This window comes from Homalodisca vitripennis, chromosome 6 (genome assembly GCF_021130785.1).
Source record: "Homalodisca vitripennis isolate AUS2020 chromosome 6, UT_GWSS_2.1, whole genome shotgun sequence".
NCBI lineage: Eukaryota > Metazoa > Arthropoda > Insecta > Hemiptera > Cicadellidae > Homalodisca > Homalodisca vitripennis.
The window spans coordinates 150,870,119-150,888,384 of NC_060212.1; the positions used below are offsets into that span (position 1 = coordinate 150,870,119).

Consider the following 18,266-nt stretch of genomic DNA (forward strand, 5'->3'; position numbering starts at 1 on the left):
TGAAAGGACAACGGCATACTATCAGTAACATATATTTTCAATATTTTTGATCATTAATAGGCAGGGCCGTATTCAACTTTGGCTGGCCCCTGAAAAGTGTTTGAGAAAACCGGCCTGCTTAAAGGATGTCGTATTGAAGATAACTTCAGAATTAATTTACAAATATTGTATCAAAGTAAAATATTTTAAACTCTATTGCATTATTAAGCTCTATTAGCTTGGCGAAAATGTTAATCTAATATAATGAATTATTCCTTTCTAACCAACAATTTCGTGAAAAATATTAGTCTTGGTATGTGTATTGGTACCGGACTCACTGGTGATTGGTGAATTTTAGAAGTAGATGTTCACACGAGCTCCTCACGCCTGGAATTTAATGGGGTGATCAACCGAGGCGGAGAGAAAGAGTGGGGACAGAGCCGAGCAGTACCGATAAATCCCGAAAATTCCTGACAAACTCTGTACATGCGGCTGATAGCGACCTCAGTTCGGAACGGTTCTGATTTCTATTATCTTACGAATTAATGAGTCGTTTTATATCCGAATTAATGAGTCGTTTTATATCCGAACATATCTGCAAAACATAGAAATTATATCGAATTAATTATATTAATATAGAACTTTCTTTATAACTCCAAAGACACTTTACACGAACATATCTGCAAAATATAGAAATTATATCGAATTAATTATATTAATATTGAACTTTCTTTATAACTCCAAAGACACTTTACAAAATGTGTGAAATGGTGCACAACGAATAAAATGTCATAATCTTTTTGTGCTATTGGAATATATTCAAATTAATAGGGCAAAAGCAACATAATATTATAATGTGGAGTCCTTAATTGGTAGTAAATAAATTAATAATTACACTACAAAATCTGTAATAAGAGTTATGTAATAGCTGTAATAAACTAAGGGTATTAAAAAAGATTAAAAAAGAAACTTGTGTGTGTGTGTGTGTGTGTGTGTGTGTGTGTGTGTGTGTGTGTGTGTGTGTGTGTGTGTGTGTGTGTGTGTGTGTGTGTGTGTGTAGTACACACACCACACCACTGCTACTGTCCGATGAGACGTTCTGAAAATTATTGATTGTTAGTTCTGAGCTATTTATAATTTTGGAGGGAAGACCAGTCCAATTTGGGATGAAACGGAAGTGGCTGGATAGTTGATAAGTCAAGCCAGCGTTTCTACGCCAGGTGCAGGGTTGCAGTGTTGGTTGACTCATATCTCCTTTCTGTGGCATGTCCTTTGATATCTTATCGTATTTTCTTTTGAGAACTTTAGTATTTGAAACACTTTGTTAAGTATTCATATTTTAGTAACCTCAAATTATTACGATCAAATTTTAACTTATAGCAATAGCAATATATTTCTCTGTCTGTTTTATAGCTACGCCACTGAATGTAACGAGGTTATTTTGTTACATTAGACTTCCTTACGTCTTTTTGGGTCTTTCGATACTCCGTTGTATTGGTTTATTTGTATGTAGACAAGAGTAATTGCCTGCCATTAATTACGTTGTAAAATCAAGGTTTAATGAAATAAATTTAATTGCGCTGAGTCCTGCAGCATTCAGCTTTAAAAATGTTATATATATATATATATATATATATATATATATATATTATATATATATGTATATATATGTTGTTGTACCAAATTACTGAAATGTGTTTAGTTCAGAGTAGAAGCTAAAAACACAGTGGTACATTTTAAGAGGCTTGTCACATTGATTGCCTGCAATAATTAAATTGTGCTGCATCCTGCAACATCCAGCTTTGAAAATGTAATTTAAATATATGTATGTTGTACTAAACTACGGAAAGGGGTTTGAAAATACAGTGATACATTTTAATAGGTTTGCCAGGTGCTGAACTAAATTAAATTCAGATGAGTACAGAGCGAGAACGCGCGGACTGCCTATTCCACTATTCTAATACACGGGCTATCTGTAGTTGGCAGGAGGGACCCCCTCCATCCCCACTCTTTCTCTCCGCCTCGGTTGATCACCCCATTAAATTCCAGGCGTGAGGAGCTCGTGATGTTCACTTCCATATTGTGTCGTCTGCTACTATGCTTATGAATAATAATAAGTGTATGTAGTAGTGTCAAGTGTGTCTGCTTAACGCATTTGAGGTGATTTGTTCAGAATTTTGAATTGCCATAACTTTTAGCCTAAATATTGAGTTAAATGACTGCTAAATTAAATTCATCAATTTTTTACAGGTATATGTACTTTTGTTATAGTAAAGTATGTTGTGTTGTAATATGTTGAACTATGTAGGGTTGTTAACCTATAGATAAAAAAACTTAAAAGATAACAAATCTTAATAATATTAAAATAATAGTATGGGACAGATGTTCCATTGTGTTGACTTTAACGTTAGAACTGGCAATTGTATCACTCTATACTGTTGGTTCTATTTCAATATCAATGCAAATGCTTTTTTTATAACTATCCCATTTCATAATATTGTCAGTTCAAGAGTAAAAAATTATGTCAATTTATTCACAAATATTTGGAAAATATTACAATAACATTAATCTATTGTTAATTTCCATGTAAATAATTTGGCTTAACAAAATTAAAAAAAAATTATTTTTGTAAGTATTCTGTTGGTCAACTCCTTAGCAATAAGTTTGATATAAAAACTGTAAATGTATAACTTATTCTAATTTTTGTGCTAACTTAATTCCAAAAATATATAGGTATCCTAACTTTTACCTCAAAACTTATTTGTTACATGGCTTAGCTGCAGTATAATAAGCGGCCACCAACACAATCGGATTATGATTATTGAATGATTTGAATCATCGATATTCATGACTATCCAAACAACTGAAAGCAAATTGTTAAAATACTAAAAACAAAATGTCGGACCAAATAACGTAATAGATATTTCAAATAAAATACGGTTTTGCTTGTTTTCAATCTTAGAAATGAACATATAAATATTAATATAATTTACAAATTAAAATATAATGTATAATTACAACAAAATAATAACATTTAATTAACTTATGTGTTTTCAAGGATAAACGTGACTGCTTGTGAAACGAAGAAGACACACATCAATGTTCTTGCCGCCATTAATCAATAATAAAACACTTGATTTTAATTTTATATGTATTTCCAAACATGATTTTACTTTGAATTAATTTTGAGCGAACTGAATTAAGTTTTGTGCTTTTAAAATCGTATTATGGTAAAGCTGTATTTTTATACATAAAATAAATTTGTTTGTTTGAGATTGATGTTTGAGCGGCGTAGTACTTACGATTAGCCAATTTGAAATGGCATTTCTGCAGGTACTGATGCTGTCAAAAGTATATTCATTAATAATTAAAAGTCATTGGTTGTTTGATTTCAACTAAAATAATAGACAATTTTTCATTATGTTCATAATACCAAATTTAGAATGTTCAAAAAAAAAGTCTTCTCAAGATCGTTTTTAAATACATCTTTTTGTTCTTACTTTTCTTTTTATTTTCATTTCTTCAATACAAACTGGACAATTCGGATTTAAAGGAGCAAGGTATTATCTTGTAACCATTTAAAACATTGCTCAGTGTTTATAAAACTATTTTGAGCAAATATCTGCATATTCATCGCCATTGTGCATATCGTCACTAGCCTTCTCCTACATACACGAAATAATAACAACAGCTGGTAATGACGTCACTAGTCTAAATAAAGAAAGCTGGCAATGATTATTTATGAATATCTATAGGTCAAATGTTGTATTCGATAGTATCGATGTTGAAAATCGATAATCATGATCCGATTGTGTTGGTGGCCGCTTATTATACTGTAGCCCATGACTTTGTTTGAAAAAGTGCATGCAGTTACTGTTTTTATGAAAATGGGTTGATTTATAAAGAAATTGTATGTTTCATGAGTAAACATAATCTTATGACTGCATTATAATTATAAAAGTATGACAGTTAAAACAAAAATAAAATGAAGTACTAAATTTGAATCCTTTCTTATTTACATATGTATAATAGCCTTTACAAAGTTTCAACTTTCACTCAGAGTCACTGAATTCCATCCTGCATTTGCGGCCTCCCTCTCAAACTGGTTTGGCGTAGTGTTTGAGCAGATGGTAGGACTTAGGATGAACTCCACAATTACATCCAGGGCAAAAGAAATTGGTTTTCTTTTTTCAGTTTTTACCCTGACATACGGCTCACAACCGATAATTTGTGTTTAGGAGTTTTGCGAGTTCATTAGCAGGGCCAAGGACATCACCAGGTAGAAGAACATCTTCTCTGTCTCACTCTCACAATTGTAAGAGAACACTTACTAGGAAATCACACCTGCTACATGTCCTGTCAGAATAAACTTAAAGATAGTCATCACTAGAAATAGGATGATCCAAAACAAGATCTCTGAGATCACATGATTGGTCTAAAGATTTCATCCATAATGAACAACTAAAACTATAACTTAATAAAACTAAACCAAAGTAATAGCAACACTAAAACACTGTAAAATACATTATTCCACAAATACTACTGGATTCTTAACTCCATATACAAAACCCGGCACTTGTTTACAGTTTCACAACAATAACATGGCTGACGTGTATTACTTTCACATTCCAGCTGTCTGATTAGAACCATGTTCAATATTGTATGATAATCGAAGTAAGAACAATAAATCGATACTGTAGTCTTGCTCTGCCAGAATATATCAATTAAAAATCATTTATATGACCTTAAATGCCTAAAATGTAAATAACTATACATGTCTACTTAGGCGACGAATATTCGTCATTGCTAAATCAGTGGGACTATTGAGAACAAAAATTCTTTTCATGCCAGCTGTAGGGTTAATAAGTAGCCTACACTCGTTATTCGGTTGTTTTTATCTAATGTTTTGATTGTTTTTATAAAATGAAGATTAGATATCACAATTTATTAAAATTAACGATCTAGAGGGCACTATTTTTGGAAGAGCTTTTCATACTGGGGACCTAAAAAACAACTACATTATTTGAAAAACAGACTTCATTTGACTTATAGTAAAAATTATATGTTATTATGATGATCAACAATAAACCACAAGAACTAACTAATTTTTGGAGCATTTGTAAATGACAATGAATATAAAAAAATCTGCAAGATAAATTGATGAAACTTCTTGTCGAACGGTTAAGAGAAGTTGAGGAGTTACAAAGAGATTAAAAATTTTAATGTATTTTTTTTATCATCAATAAATTATAATGCTTGTTGCTTACGATTATTATACAGAATGTTCAGTAAAGGTTTCCCAATACTTTGGGATTTTGGTCTACACATAAAAATGAGCAAAAAAGTTCATATGAAGGTATGTCCTAAAACCTTTAGTTTTCCGTCTATCTATCAGTATGTTTTTTATAGGAAAATAATATCTTTTGAACCAGTTAAGATAAAGTTATGAAACTTAAGAATTGTATTAACCTCTGGTAGACCTTTTTGAAAATAAAATATTAACAAAATCCTTTAACCAGTTTCAACTCTCAACTGGGACATGTTCGGTGCTCTCGGATTGTGCAACCGTATCTTTAAAATGGCCACGTTCGCTTATGCATTGATGGATTTCGTTTGAAAAAGTACGATTGGAATTGTCATTAAATTTCAAAATAGATGCTATATTGTAAAATTTGTATAAACTATTTAAAACAGCTGATGCCTACCAAAAGGCAAAATCTTAGTTGCTCCTGGCTTGTGCAAGCAGCCCACTTATAAAGGGATCATGCTCACTTATGCGTTGACGAATTTCTTTGAAAAAGGTATCATTGAAATTGGTATAAAAATGATTAAATAGTTGATATCCTATGCAGTTTTTATAACTATCCCGGTTTTTTTATTATTTAATTTTAACAATTTTAAACAGATGCCATTTTGAAACGAGTAAAAGAATTTTGTTAATATTTTATTTTTAAAAAGGTCTACAAAAGGTTAATACGACTCTCAAGTTTCATAACTTTACCTTAACTGGTTCAAAAGATATAATAACAATTTATTTTATAAATATTATTTTATTAATATTTTATAAAAAACCCATGCAGACAGATAGACGGGAAACTAAAGGATTTAGAACAAACTTTCATATGAACTTATTTGCTTACTATTATGTGTAGAACAAAATCCTAAAGTATTAGAACACTTTTACTGAACACTCTGTATAATATTGAAGTAGAATATATATTGAATCATTCGATAATAACAATAAACTAACGAGTGTAGGCCGCTTATTAAAGTCTCCACGTTCATTTTATAGCTTATGCTTTTCCCTAAAAAATCATAAACGAATAATAGTTATAACTTGTATTTGGTTGACTTAGAATTTCATTGTGACTGTAATAAGCAGGACAATGGGATGTAGATGAGGCAGTAATTGATAAATATTATGAACCTTTTCCCTGCAAGTGGCGGTCATTTAATTTAGTAGTGTCAGTATGTTTTTTAATACATTAAGTATCAACATGACGATATATATATGTATATATATATATATATATATATATAAAATATATATATATATATATATATAATTTCAATAAACATTGAATCACAAAAAGTACTTGCTCCGCCGGGACTCGAACCCGGATCTCTGACTTGCCGGGAGAATGTGCTATCATTATGGTTATTTAAACATATATGTGACAGATACGGCCAAATACAAAATAATTTAATCGTAAAAAGTAAGGGCTCTGTGATGTAATGGTAGCAAATCCATCGAGTAAGTGAGAAATCCGGGTTCGAATCCCAGCGGAGCAAATACTTTTTGTGATTTGATGTTTATTGAAATTGAATTCAGCTATTGCCACTTATACAAATTTAAGTTATATATGTATATGTAAAACCGGGTGAGTTTTTTAAAGTGATCCAATAGCTGACTTTTTAATTACATGACTTAACACCACACTTTAAATTTGGAACTTGCTCAATTTTCACTCAGGAATACACTTTCAAATTTTTTGAAGATGGCCGCCATTTTCCACTATGGTGGCCAACTTTAAAATCTTTTATGGAACACCCTGTATTTTATGTTGTTTTTAGATTCTACTCTAAAAAATAAAACATTTTTGCAATTGAGAGTTTTTCAATATCTCTAATGGTTCAGAAGCTACATGGACTAGAAGTTTTCATCATCAGTTGCATGAATTCTTAAAGCACGTTTAATCAATGTTAGTTTTATGTGTTGTTAGTTTTATTATGTGTGTAGTTTGTATGTGTTTTGATATTAGACATATTTTACGTTGAACATTAATCATTTTGCTTTGATATTCATTTAACTTTCGACTAAATATTTGGTAAAAAAAGATTTCAGAAGCAGCGACTTAGATAGATCGCAGTTAAACAAACACATTTAAAGAATACATATTTTATTGAACACATTTTAAAATTATCTAAAAAATTATTATTGTAATAGCAATACCAAAACAAAGGACCAGTTCTAATAGCTTAGTAACTTTACAAGTTCAAATCAAATGTTCGAAGTGCCGCCCTTCTGTCTCAATACACTTTCTGAGTCGTTGCTCATGCACTCTTTGTACCCTGATTAAAACGTCTTCACCAATTGAGCTGCACTTGTTGCATATCCTTTCACGCATGTCTTCGGGAGTTGTAGGGGGCTTGCGGTACACCTTATCCTTTATGGCTCCCCACAGAAAAAATCCAAAGGAGAAAGGTCAGGTAATCAAGGAGGCCATGCTACCGGCCCACCTCTACCTATCCATTGCTCTTGAAATCTCTCATTCACCGCATTTCGGGCAGTTTGAGCGTAGGGGCGTCATCTTGCTGATACCACATGGTATTCAGGGTTTGAATAGGAATATTATCCAATAGGACAGGGAGAGTTTCTCTGATAAATTCAGCATACTGCGGACCGTTGAGGTTTCCATAAAAAAAGTGGGGACCAATAATCTTACTGCCTAGAATGCCACACCACACGTTAAGCGACCATCGCCTCTGATCTGCGGTGTGCATCCAGTGAGCATTAGTAACAGACCAATAGTGCATGTTGTGCATGTTTACCTCACCTGTACTCACAAATTTAATGTCGCTTCATCTGAGAAGAGAACCATTCCTAAAAACATGGGATTATTTTCAACTTCCAGTAGCAACCAACTGCACAATTGCAACCTACGGAGAAAGTCTGCATCCAATAACTCTTGATGTAAACTCATTTTAAAAGAAATTTGTGTTGATTTAATATGTTTACAATTGAAGTTTGACTTACTCCTAATCCATTACTTATTTCACGAGTTGAAATATGTGGACAGTCATACACTGATGCTAAAACATCAATTTCAGCTCCTTCTTTTGTAACTCGCTTTGCACGATGACGCTTTCGAGGAGCCAAAGACCCTGTAGATCGGGCTTGTTTTTCAAGATGAGCAAACGCACTACATGATGGATGTGGTCTATCAGGATACCTTGCAGCATACAAATTTGCAGCATCACGTTTGTTCTTGTGACACTCACCAAATATTAACAACATATCCACCTTTTCATCGAATGCCATAACTTTCAAGAATCAGGTTTGAATTTGATTAGAAATTGACAGCTGTGGATAGTCACAGAATGCAACAATTAGATTTGTAAACAATGTTGCCAACCCAAATACAGTATGGAACTAAAATACTCAGAGTCATATTTGTCAAAATATTACTTAATAATTAATCCACGTAGCTCCTCAACCATTAGAGATATTGAAAAACTCTCAATTGCAAAAATGTTTTATTTTTTAGAGTAGAATCTAAAAACAACATAAAATACAGGGTGTTCCATAAAAGATTTTAAAGTTGGCCACCATATAGGAAAATGGCACCCATCTTCAAAAATTTGAAAGTGTAATCCTGAGTAAAACTTAAAATTGAGCAAGTTCCAAATTTAAAGTGTGGTGTTAAGTCGTGTAATTAAAAAGTTAGCTATTGAATCACTTTAAATAAACTCACCCAGTATATAAATACACACACACACAAAAACATCTGGCAGCTTGTAACACAAATAACGTCATGTACATTACAATAGAAATGTTTTTATTTTCTTTGAAATAGTTTGGAGTGATATTGTTATTCTCAATATATTAAAAATAGGGAAATTATTAACTGTAATTCTTTAATTCTGAGAAAGAAAATATGATGCAGGAAATAAATATATTCTTATACAATTATATTAATAAAACCGTTGTATTAATTATAATATTAAATCAATTATACTCGCAACCGTTTCGTTGTTGTAACATTAGTATGTTCATTTTATATGCAATAAAAAATTTGTTTTTTATTTTCTAACCAGATGAAATTTACACAAAGTGGCCATCTCATATTACAATGTTCTCACAATTTTAATTCACAAGCATGATTTCCCAAAAAGTTTTCATATGATAAAAAAACTCAAATCAAATTCTGTATTACATATTTCAAATGAAAATATTGTATTGTGTTTGATTATGAAAAAGTGTTATACAACATCATATATATGTGATGTTATATATTGCTTTTTCAGAATGAAACATACAATACAATATTTTCATTTGAAATATGTAATACAAAAATTTGATTCGAGTTTATGAGTGTGTATATATATAAATAAAGTCAACCTAACACTTTCGTCATTTATGGCTTTTTGGGAAATCATACAATGTCAAATGAACATCTTCAACATTTTTACAATGAAGATTTTTTATAATGCCTGTGAAAGAGAACACAAGAAGCTTCTGAACTTTTTCCAACAAATTGAGATGGGGAGTGTTCTCGAAAAAACCTCAGGTTAGGATTTCCAGTAATTCCTTCGTTGGAGATCATGAGCTTCTGGATGTGAGAGAAGTGATAAATATTACTTTTTTGTTTTATTGCAAAACTAACAACTTTATCATTTCTAACTCTTATTTCTATTTGTTAGAACTAATACATTGTTAGTCACTTGAACAACTATACACCTATGTCAGGTAATACTAAACAGTGTGCGTTAAAGCTATGGATACACTCTGTTTAGTTTTTGATGGATAACGATAGAGGGATGGAAGTTATGAAACCTTTCTAGGAAGTAGAAGTGAACATTTAGTCACTGTTACAACTTTGCCCATTCTCCAAAATGGGGGGGAGGGAGCGCTCAAAATTTTGAAATGTAAAGACCCATTTCAAAAGTCTTGATAAAAGAAGAACAGTGGAAACTAGAGCTTTCTATCTCAACCCAGTACAAAGTGGCAGCTCATTGAAATTAATTAAAAATTAATTGAGGCAAAACATGGACATCCACATTCAGAAGTTAAATAACTTCAATAGACAACCACTTTCCTTACAAACTCAAACCTGTTCTATAGCTATTACCTGCTGCAGGGCAGGCCTCCCTTATCTTATCAGTTTTGAGGAAGCCCAGTATTATATTCAGTTTCTGGTTGGAATTAACGAAAGACTTTTTGTGTTTATATGATACTTTACCTTGAAATGGAGTGTTTAAGTGAACAAGAGTGTATTACGATCCTGATGATGCAAGGCTACGGAGAGCGATTAGATCTTACGATGAAGTAAGAAATTTATTTAATGATTTTGATTTAATCAAAACTCTGTATCTAAATCAGGAGATAAAAAAAACAATCCAATGTTTCCAGGAAATAGGCAGTGTTAAAAACTGCCCTTGCTGTCTCAGATGAAGCAACTTTCATGTTTGATGGTAATGTTAACAAGCACAATGTTCATTATTGGGCTGATATTAACCCTCATTGGATGAGAGAGCAAAATTCGTAGCACCCTGTAAAATTAAACGTTTAGCTTGGCATTGTGAGAGTTCAGTTTGTTGGGCCCTTTTTTATTGATGGAAACCTTAATGTCGAGGTATACCAGGAAATTTTACAAAATCGGTTTATCCAGCTATTCAAGTAGCAACCAACACCTGTAATGAAGCACCAGTAAGATGGAGCACCTCACACAATGACCTGCATGTCCACGAGTATTTAAACAGTATTTTTCCAAATCACTGAGTAGGCAGAAGATGAAGTATCGAGTGGCCACCAGATCACCAGATCTATCTCCACTTGGCTACTTCATGTGGGATTACATTTAAAAAAGTGTCTATAAAAAAAACCTTAGGGACAGAATAGTAATGAAAATTTAAAAAAAATCCCGCATGAATCAATACAGCGTGATGTTTTAAGTTTCTACAACAGGCTTGGACATTGTCAAACTAGTTTGTACATATACTGATATGAAAAACACAGGTTAGTAAGTTTTAGTTGTTTTATTGCTTAACGTAATTGTAATTACTAGTGCTACTGAAACGTTACATTTAAAAATTTTAAACTGACCTGCAAAAAGCCCATTTTGTGGAAATGATTTGCTTTTGTTTCCTAGAGGGTGTCCTGAGTTTTATTTTTCTATCTTTGTCCATTAAAGGTTGAGCAGGATTCATCCATGCTTTTAACTTAATTAACATTTCAATGAGCTACCATTTTACACAGGGTTGAGATAGAAAGCTCTAGTTTCCACTGTTCTTTTATCAAGACCTTTCAAATGGGGTGTCACTTAATAGCTCTTTACATTTAAAAATCTTGAGACACCTCCCCAAAATCCCATTTTGGAGAAATGGGCAGATTTTTAACAGTGACAAAAAGTTCACTTCTATTTCCTATAAAGGTGTCCTGAGTTCCATCCCTCCACCTTTATCCATCAAAAACTAAACAGAGTTTTTATTAATCCATACTTTTCACTCACACTGTATGTAAGGTGTGTATGAAACAAGTTCTAAACACGGATGATGGTACGTGGTATAATTATGATTACCTACACTGGTTCCATACGTATGTGTTGGAGTTACAAAATTGGAAAACTTCTAGTATGCCAATAAAAATAAAAAAACGGCATTGTCTGCAAGTTGATTGTCTCACTATGTGGATCCTCAGCAAAATTGATGAACTAGTCAATAAGTCTCTAAAAAGATTGATGAGTTTGACCCGGCTTGTGCCGGGTCAAGGCTTTCTGAAAGCTGAAAAGGATATTTAACTTCTATAATCCAACAAAGAAGATCTAGAAACCTTTCTTGTGGAATCCAACAAGGAGAGCAGGCATGTCTGAGTTTAGATCCTTACTAGAAGGCACACAATAATAACATAACCAATAAACTTCTATTTCTAATTGGCTTGGATATACCAGTGATGAACTTATGTTTTTTCACCTTGAAAAAGAAGACGATGTAAAAACAACACCACTGTTAGTTTGCTTGCCAAAAGAAGGTGATGCTATCTCAGTATTCAAGAATTTTAAAACTGAAAATGCCAATGAAGATTAAAAAAAAGCATATCTTGTTACATGATTGCATCCCTTGTGAGAGAGAGCATTTAAATCGGTTTCAAGGTACACTCAGGCGGCGTAAAGAAACGGATGAGCACAATCTAACCATATGACCTAGGAGTTCCACGAATTGGTATATCTGATAAACAACAGCAATATTGACTGTCCTTCAAATGAAATTGCAACACTCCTCACAACCTATTTTAGTCCACAGTCTCAGTAAGTGTGACATGCAAGCTGTATATAATAAACTCTAACAAACAAACTTGGACATAATCTCTTTGCCAGTGGACATTAATGAAAAGTTCGACTGGTTTATCACTCTCGTGGACAGTATAATTTAGGAATGCAGCCCAGTTATGCGATTTGGAAAAAGTGCATTCCCTAAATGGTTTTAAAAAGAGTTGATAAATCTTACTATCGAAAAGAACATTGAACACAAGAAATACAAACTCACATTTTGTATGGTTCACTACCATCGGTTTTCCCAGCTAAGATCTATTTGTAAATCTTTATCCAGAGAATGTTATAGAAACTACCTTTTAAATGCTGAGGAAGCCATTGAAACCAATCTACGAGTTTTTTGGATCTTTGCCTGATCCAAAAAGTCTCAAGTGACTCAGAAATATGCAATCTCTTTGCAACGCACCTTGGTTGTTGTTTCTCAGATTCATTTAATGCTCCAACCTTTAACTATTACGGAACTGATCCTTGCCAAACTCTAGTTTTTATAATTGTTTACTATATATTAATATTCTGTTTATTGTTATATTTAGAAACATTCTGGTTTTTAATTGCATAATTTGTGTATTGTAAATTGCCGTTGATGACAAATAAAAACAAAGTAGTGTTCACTCAATGACAATCCTTTCTGAATTCATGGATATTAAGGAATATTTATGGTAAGGATTTCTAATAATGCCTTTGGCGGTGATCACAAGCTTCTGGACAGGGTACAGCTAACAATATTTTCCTGAATCTCAATCAAGCATTTTAATGCCTTAAATACAAATTAATATTGTTAAACACTAGTTTTACAGACATCCAGGACCATGACTTGACTGATTTCGAGAAAGAAATAAAGCTTTTACTTAAATTCAAGCTAGTTTTTACTTAGATGCAAAATTTTAAAAATCGAAGTTCATATAAATTTAAGTTGAGTTCCTAAAGGTTTTGTATTAGGACCAGGAAATTTTATTGTTATTCTCCAGGATTATCTGATAAATGTTTGCTTTCAAGTTGTGTATTTGGATAGTAGTTGAGTAACTTAGAGTAATTTTCAGGCTTTTATATATTAACATTTATATAACATTTTTATTGAAGATTCATCTGACTTACTACTGCTATAGGTCATTAATTAAATCATGTCATATCAAACATTGCTTTTTGGGTTTATGCATAAAATATATATTAATCGGTTGTATACAATAATCTAAACCTTTTCTTGTATTAAAAATACTAATAGTAAACATATTTTGGCAGAACAATGGCACTGCACAGGATGCTCAAAACTAATTGTGTTGTGCATTTAAAATGTTGCAATAACAGTTCCGCCAACAGTAATTCAGAAAAGGCACAGAAAATGATATTATTTTGGGAAAATGAGATGGTTCACAAGACTAACTTGCAGTATGATGTGTTGAGTGAAGAAGAAAAAATTATTCACAATATGCATGACGAAGCAGTAAGAAAAGGACATTTCACCTATAATGATCCCATAACAAATGAGAGGATTTTGACAAGACTACGACACTATCTGCGGGGGAAATGTTGCGGTAACGCTTGCCGACATGTAAGTAAATACGCCTGTCTGTCATTTAGTTATTTAAGATACGTTTGTTGATATTGCATAAGGAGGTCGAAGCAACTCCTGAAACAGAATATTGACGTATAGGATCCGCACTCAATTGTGAAGGTGTATATGTAAAATGCTTTTGGTAATTTATTTCCCACGTGTAACCCATTGCTGTTGTTTATAAAAGGAACCATAATCAAGATCAACATATTGGTTTTATAGCTTAGTTTACAACTATTATTATCACTGTACTGTGTTATCATATTTTGTAAAGCTATATGTATATATTTTGGATGGAATGTGCATTGTATAACATCATTGGAGAAGTCCACGTAGAATGAATATTATTTTCATATGTCAAGTTATCATATTTGGTGCAGGGCTGCAGTTAGCATAAGGCGCACTATGGACCTGAGAGACATTTGCACCCCTACCAACTCAATGGCTACAGGCATTTTGACATATGCATTTGTAACATAAAAAAGCTTCAAGATTTCTGCTGAAGAATCCTGTGTACACTATTAAAGAATTCTTGGAGTCTATGGACAATACAGCTCCTTGATTTTACTAATTGGAATTTAACAAATTACTGTTAAAAAATAGTTTTTCCTTTCGCAAACTTGATAATTGGGTGTCAGTGGAGTATCCCTTAATTAGTTTGCTTGTTATTCAAATAAAATGGAGCAGTGTATGCAAGTAACCCACAACAATTGCAAAAAGTATTTCAGATTTTATTGAGGTCAGAGCAGGTATCTCCAGGGTTGATTTTGGGACCATTACCTTGTATCATATGTCATTAAAACTTGGAAATCATATTGAGGATCCTCTTCTTCAGTACGCTGACGATACTAGTGTTGTTTTGAACTCATTTTGTCTTCCAGGAATTGTAGGAAGTACCTTGAACTAAATCCATTGATAGTTTTTAACCAAATCAATTATCTCAAAATTTTGATAAAACTAAGATTTTAAAATGATTGTGATGCATAAGGTTTTATGAAGTATTTAACTATAATGGTGTTTCTCTTGAATTTTCAGATAACTGATCTGCAATATATTATAATTGATTCTGACCTAAGATGGTATTCACAAATCAATCATGTTTATATTAGGCTTGTTAGAGCACTCTATATTTCAGTTTTTTACACTATTAAACATTTAAATAATTGTTTATTTTGGACACATTTATCCTGATTTCAGCTATGGTGGCACATTATGGGAGACGGCCTCTGAATCCTCTTTGGAAGAGTTTTTGTAGTTCAGAAAAGGGCACATAGAATAAGCCCTCGGACGAAAAGAAAGTTATAGAGGATATTTCCAAGGAGAAGGAGTTTTGATTTTGATCTTGAGGTCTCTAATTGTGAAATCTATAGGTAGAGTACGATAAGCGGACCCGGTTTTTTATATCGAAGAATGTAATCATTGATACCTAATATTCACATCTCAAATCCTAGACTATCAATCGATATAAAGTATCTATAGTTCTCATTAACAATCATATGTTTTAAATTAAAATGTGAATCTAATATTTACAGTGATCAAACAAATTATTATAACCAAAATTAGGAAAACTGAAGACGACCATATTTGCTCCTCTCACAGTTACAAGTTGTTTCTTTCCCACAAATTTCACAAAATGGGTTTTTCAGTATGAATCCCACATGTTGAAGTCACAAAAACTTGTCTTATCATCTTTCAAAACAATGTCGTGTAGTTTTCTAAAATTGGCTGCCATTTTTAATAATCAAATGTTACTTATGTAAAATTGAAATATTACATTAAGAGTATTATTTGAAAGTGTTTACAGCTATTGATATAGATTATTTAATTAATCGTTAAAAATAATTAATCAGTATCGATTAATTATATCGATGGTTATGATTAAGTAATATCATTTGCCAATATCAATATAAAAAACCGGGTCCGCTTATCGTACTGTACCCAAATCTATTTCTGTTTTGGTTTTAAATCATCAAAATCCTTTTCCTCAAATTTCCCACTGCCATAATAAAAGAAATAAACCCAGTTGCATAATTCCTAAACATACATTATAGCTATTCCAAAAGTCATTACTACTATATTTATCAAAAGTTATTACTTTCACTTCATAAAACACTGCTGTCCATAAAATCGGTCATAGTTTTAAATTTGAATGGTGTTTTATGAAATAAATTTATTCTTTATCACTATGTCATTATTGTAATATGCCAATGAATAATAACTGTATTATATTCTTTACATGATACAGATACATGACACTTGCATTATGGATGAGGTTTAGAAAAGTTTCCACACCTTTATAAATATTTTTGGTAAACAAGTGTTGTGTGTCTTGTCCTGTAAACACAACCATCAACACACTGTTTATTTATTTAACTTCTAAGGGTAAAACAAAAAATTACAGATAATAATTACAGCAACATAACATAATTAACAATATAACAGTGTCCATGCAGCAGATTTAATGTAGTGGGAATTCAATAAAGTAGAAGAAGAAAAACTATCAAACAAAAACTCAAAAATAGTTACTCTATTATGTAATAACAATAAAGTAAAAAGAGAGAATAACAAGTTATAAATCTTACATTACAAAAAAAAGAACATAACTCAACAATCATAATAAATAAATGAAGACATGAACAAAACTTAACAATGACAAGCACTTTGAACCAGAAGCACGAAGAATAGCAGCGTAGCCCTTTAAAGGCACCACCATAGAAAACTTCACTTGCATAATAGAAAATGATAATCTGGAAAAGTGTGGGTCTTTAAAGGCAACTAGCAAAAACTTTGGACACCACATGATCACTACTGAGCTTCTTGAAAACTCAGAAGACGCCTCTTAAACGAGGATCTGTTGTAGCTCAGTAGGTCAATGTCATCAGGAACAGGCATTTCAGTGATTTTGGATCCTGAGCACGGGGCTGTCCATCATGTAGTTCAAGGAAACCACCACCCTGGCAGAGTCTCGGAATCTAGTGCCAGATGGAAGCTTGAAGTTTACTCTGTCGTAAAGTGTAAAATTACCAAGTTTTGTATATTACAAAATCATGGTTCAGGTTTATCTGACTAACTGCATTCTTTTATTTATAATTTAAGGTGTACCTTCAAATATAATCTCTTGCTTGAGCTCCAAAAATCCTTAAAACCTATTAATTGCATTCTGGGGCCATTTATAACAATCAATCAATCAATTCATTTTTTTTTTTTTTATTGCCAAAAAACATAACATGCATAGGCATTTGTCAAGAAAATTATAATATCCCAACTTAAAGTATACACTACTGACAGATCAAACACAACAAGACCAAATCAATATAACAGGAGTGATCTACAATTTATTATCCTCAACGTATTCCCGGACACTGTAATATTCTCTCGAAATAAGAAATTTTTTCAGACGATTTTGAAATTTTTGTTATGCCACTGAGTATGATATCTCCATATATATATTTAAATGAAGGACAATATAGGAATTTAAGTTGTATTATTTGTTTATTATTGACGGTGAAAGATGATAGGCTTTTCGACATTTGTCATCATTACATATTACAAAATGTATAACACTAAGTTTCGAGAATTGAAATCTACCCTCTCTTCTTCAGGTTAAACATTTAATATAAACTATGTACTTAAAATCTAAAACATACAGCAATGTTTTTGTCTCTTAATTTTTAGCGGGAGTCTATTGCCGCACATTGTAGGTTTTTAAGTACGTATTTATGTATTAAGTTTTTTTCACCTGAAAAAGAGGGTAGATTTCACTAAAAATGTAATGTTATATGTTTTGTGATATTAATGATGGGAGATGTCTGAAATCCTATTATCCTAAATTGCATATTTCTCACCAGGTTGTGCTTACTAACAGTAGACAAATAGTGTTAATAGTATAACGATTTGTTACCATTTTATTAATAAAATACATTATTTTTACAGTGTGTATACGACCATGAAAATGTAATTGATGAATACAAGTTACGAGTACGAACATTCAACACGTCATTTTGGACATATCCTCCTGTAGAGAAGGATGTTGAGTTTGATGACTCCTGTTACTTTGATGGAACCAATCTGAAAGTTCAAACGAACAGACGTTCCGCAAGCACAACTTTTGAATTTAGTGCAAGATAAGTTTAACTTTTAATTGTAGCATGTAAATTTTTGTAAATATAGGTTACAGAAAATCA

At 32.1% G+C, this 18,266-nt stretch overlaps 1 protein-coding gene across 1 annotated transcript; it reads left to right on the top strand.

The window, feature by feature from the left end:
• The first annotated feature begins 2,037 nt into the window (after nucleotides 1–2,037).
• LOC124365016 lies at nucleotides 2,038–18,266 on the top strand. Its single transcript, XM_046820896.1, has 3 exons — nucleotides 2,038–2,229; nucleotides 13,770–14,079; nucleotides 18,016–18,266. Exons 1-3 carry the CDS (start codon nucleotides 2,195–2,197, stop codon nucleotides 18,208–18,210), a joined length of 540 nt encoding a protein of 179 aa, XP_046676852.1. The 5' UTR covers nucleotides 2,038–2,194; the 3' UTR covers nucleotides 18,211–18,266.

What these genes read in the sequence shown, in the direction of transcription:
- LOC124365016 (XM_046820896.1), top strand. Translation starts at nt 2,195, where the DNA reads ATGACTGCTAAATTAAATTCATCAATTTTTTACAG. An exon ending in AATTCATCAATTTTTTACAG is followed by an intron (nt 2,230 to 13,769) that starts GTATATGTACTT and finishes ATATTTTGGCAG; the next exon opens with AACAATGGCACTGCACAGGA. An exon ending in GCGGTAACGCTTGCCGACAT is followed by an intron (nt 14,080 to 18,015) that starts GTAAGTAAATAC and finishes TTATTTTTACAG; the next exon opens with TGTGTATACGACCATGAAAA.